The sequence below is a fragment of the Sphaeroforma arctica genome (genome assembly GCF_001186125.1).
Source record: "Sphaeroforma arctica JP610 unplaced genomic scaffold supercont1.50, whole genome shotgun sequence".
Taxonomy (NCBI): domain Eukaryota; class Ichthyosporea; order Ichthyophonida; genus Sphaeroforma; species Sphaeroforma arctica.
The window spans coordinates 147,055-150,754 of NW_014040508.1; the positions used below are offsets into that span (position 1 = coordinate 147,055).

General features: G+C 44.6%; 1 protein-coding gene across 1 annotated transcript; it reads right to left on the reverse strand.

Moving 5' to 3' along the window:
- Nucleotides 1-643: 643 nt before the first annotated feature.
- Nucleotides 644-3,700, reverse strand: SARC_01297 (glycogen phosphorylase). The gene is made up of 2 exons (XM_014305001.1): nt 1,913-3,700; nt 644-1,693 (listed from the first exon to the last, which is right to left on the reverse strand). The coding sequence occupies exons 1-2, from the start codon at nt 3,681-3,683 to the stop codon at nt 960-962; spliced, it is 2,505 nt and encodes an 834-aa protein (XP_014160476.1). The 5' UTR covers nt 3,684-3,700; the 3' UTR covers nt 644-959.

Sequence of the window (3,700 nt, forward strand, 5' to 3'; positions counted from 1 at the left end):
TATGTGTATATATATAATAAAATAATATATATATATATATATATATATATATATATAAATATATATATATATATATATTATATATATATATATATATATAAATAATACATATATACATATATATACATGCATACATGCATACACATATATATATATACACAAAGATATATATGTGTGTGTATATATATATGTATATATATATATTGTGATTCCATGCAAGTACTGGATTGAACCTTTTTTATTATTAAGTGATTCCGCAAGTACTGAAGTACTGAATTGAACTTTTTTTATGAGTGATTCCATGCACGTACTGGATTGAGTATATAGACATATCCCATTATCATTGTTCCATCGAAACATTATTGTCCTGGTTGTAATTTAAGTTGTGTATTGCAATTCGACTTTATCATGGTAGGAAGTCATGCTCAGCATGTGGGGCCGAAGGCGACTTCGCTTAGGTATTTTGTCGTAGACTTTATCTTGTCGGGAACATGCTGTCTACAAAAGAAATTGTGAGGATGATTCCACAAGCGAGTACTTATATTGCGTTTTGGAGGTTCTGAAAGCTGGCATCAGAAGTACGTGATAAAAGTTCACCACTCCACCTGTGGAAAAACTGAAACACCAAACAGTGAACACTAAACAGGCAGCCAGGCAAACTTGCACTATAAATATAAAACGAGTACCTACTCTGAAAAGCTGCCGATAAGCCAATCAGATGGCCGTTTCCATACAGTATCTTTGTAGCATCTACGACATTCCTAGACATACTCAATGTACACCTCACAGTTCACATTCGTTTGAGGGCTTCTTGATATAGGTGAGCTATATTCGCTCATACAGTATAGGATATTGCCAAAGTGCCTTTCGAAAAGTGCAAAGCACTGGTTTGATGTGTATATCTATATTTCAGAAAGGGGTAAGTAGCAGTATAACATACACTCCTAAAGCTTGTCAATCTAATTTCTGCACTGGGCGCCCCAGATCTCCTCGGCGTATTCTCTAATTGTTCGGTCAGAGTTGAACTTTCCTATGGAGGCGATGTTGTGAATGGCCATCTTCAACCACTTCTTCTGGTCACGGTACACCTCGTCAACCTCTCTCTGCTTATCGATGTATGATTGATAATCAGCGAGCAACATGTACTGGTCTCCGCGTGTCATTAAGGTATCCCAGATCATAGAGAACATTGAGGGGTCCTCGGGTGACCAGAAACCGTCTCGGATCTGGTCAAGACACTCTCTTAGAGTCGCGTTGTTGTCATAGAACTCATGGGGATTGTATCCCTTCGCGCCCAAGGCGTGCACCTCGTCAACATCCATACCAAAGATGAAGATATTCTCCAAACCCATCTCTTCGGCCATCTCGACGTTAGCACCATCCATGGTACCAATAGTCAAGGATCCGTTAAGCATGAACTTCATGTTTCCGGTTCCAGACGCCTCGGTTCCGGCGGTTGAGATCTGCTCCGACAAATCTACTGCGGGGATGATCTTCTCGGCCAGAGACACGCGATAGTTCTCGAAGTATACAACCTTTAGATACTTACTTACAGCTGGGTCGTTGTTACACTTGTCAGCTACATTGTTGATCAGCTTAATAATACGCTTCGCCATCTCATATCCAGGTGCACACTTGCCTCCGAACATGACGGTTCGGGGAGTGAATTCCTTGTCGGGGTTTGCCTTGATCTCTGCAAAGTGCATGGGAAGGTACACAAGAAGGTGAATCTAAGATTAGTGTGGTGAAGTGTTCATGGTATTCTGCTATTGATTTCTGCACAACGCTCCAAAAACACTATACGGAGACTTTACTTAAAAAATCAATCACACGTTGTGTACACGAATACAAGTTGGTGCAATGTATCGTTCATGAATTTGAATAAAAAGACACAACACCAAACGACACATACCGTTGTAACGAGTGATCATGTGCAGGACATTCAGGAGCTGACGCTTGTACTCGTGAATACGCTTCACGTGACAATCAAACATGGAGTCAACATCCAACTCGATGCCGTACTCCTCCGCTACCAGACGGCATACGGACAGCTTATTCTCTCGTTTCGCATTTTGGATAGAGCGCATGAAGTCCTTATCGTCAGCGAACTTCTTGAGTTTAGCTAATTCGTAAAGATCAGTGGCCCACTTCTCTCCGGGGAGCTTCTCATCGATCAAGTTAGTTAGAGCGGGGTTGGCTTTAATCAACCAGCGACGGGGAGTGATACCGTTGGTCTTGTTTTGAAAACGTTCGGGGTACATTTCGTAGAAGTCTTTGAAAATAGTCTTCTTGATAAGCTCGGAGTGCAACGCCGCAACACCGTTGACAGCGTGTGTACCGACGATAGCTAGGTAACCCATATGGATACGCTTGCCACCACCCTCCTCGATGATAGACATGCGACTAAGACGATCGTTATCTCCAGGATACTTCGCCTTAACCGCCTCCATGTGACGGTGGTTGATCTCGTAAACGAGTTGCAAGTGGCGAGGCAAAAGCTTCTCGAACAGACTCACGGGCCAGCGCTCCAAAGCCTCTGGCAAGACAGTGTGGTTAGTGTACGATAGAGTGCTGGTGGTGATTTTCCAGGACTCATCCCAATCCTTACCTTCCTCATCGATCAGGATACGCATCAACTCTGGCACAGCGAGAGAAGGATGGGTATCGTTAAGTTGGATGGCAGCCTTGTCAGGGAAGCAGGCCCATCCACGTTCCTTCCACGAAGGCTCAGTCTTGTGGCGACGGATGATATCGGCCAAAGACGCAGCGACCAGGAAGTACTGCTGCTTTAGACGCAACTCCTTGCCTTCGAAGAAGTTATCGTTAGGGTATAGAACGCGTGAGATGTCCTCAGCAACGTTGTTCTCGATAACTGCTCCCATGTAGTCACCTCGGTTGAACGAATCCAACTGGAATTCTACGGGTGCTGACGCGCTCCATAGACGCAGTGTATTGACGACATCGTTCTTGTATCCGGGCACCGGAGTATCGTATGGTACGGCCAATACCTGCTTGGTGTCCACCCACTTACCGTTAGATACATGTCCGTACATGCGGATGTTTTGTGTGCTTTCGGGACGCTGAATCTCCCAAGGGTTTCCGTATCGCAGCCAGTTATCAGGCAACTCACGCTGCCATCCATCTACGAACTCCTGCTTAAAGATACCGTATTCGTATCGGATTCCATATCCGTGTGCCGGTAGACCGACAGTGGACATAGAGTCTATGAAGCACGCAGCCAATCGACCTAGACCTCCGTTTCCAAGACCAGCATCTTCCTCGTATTCTTCTAGTTCATCAATGGCGAGTCCAAGCTGATTCAGCGCCTCTTCGGTGGATCCCTGGATACCCAAATTCAACATGGCGTTTCCAAGAGTACGTCCCATGTACCATTCGAGCGAAAGGTAGTATACTCGCTTTGGGTCAGTCTCGTGATAGTTCTGTTGAGTGCGCATCCATTTTCCGATAAGCTGATCGCGTACAGCCATGGAGATAGCTTGCATAAAATCGATGTTTGTAGCTACATTGCGATCCTTACCGACAGTGAAATGAAGATGACGGTTGAAAGAGGCTTTGACTTCCTCTACATTTTCCAGCTCAGGCATACCTCTGAGAGAAATACCCTTACGCAAAGAAGGGCGGCGAACCATGCCCCTAGCCTGTTGTACCTTATTTTCTGCCATGTTGTCTGAATGTTTTG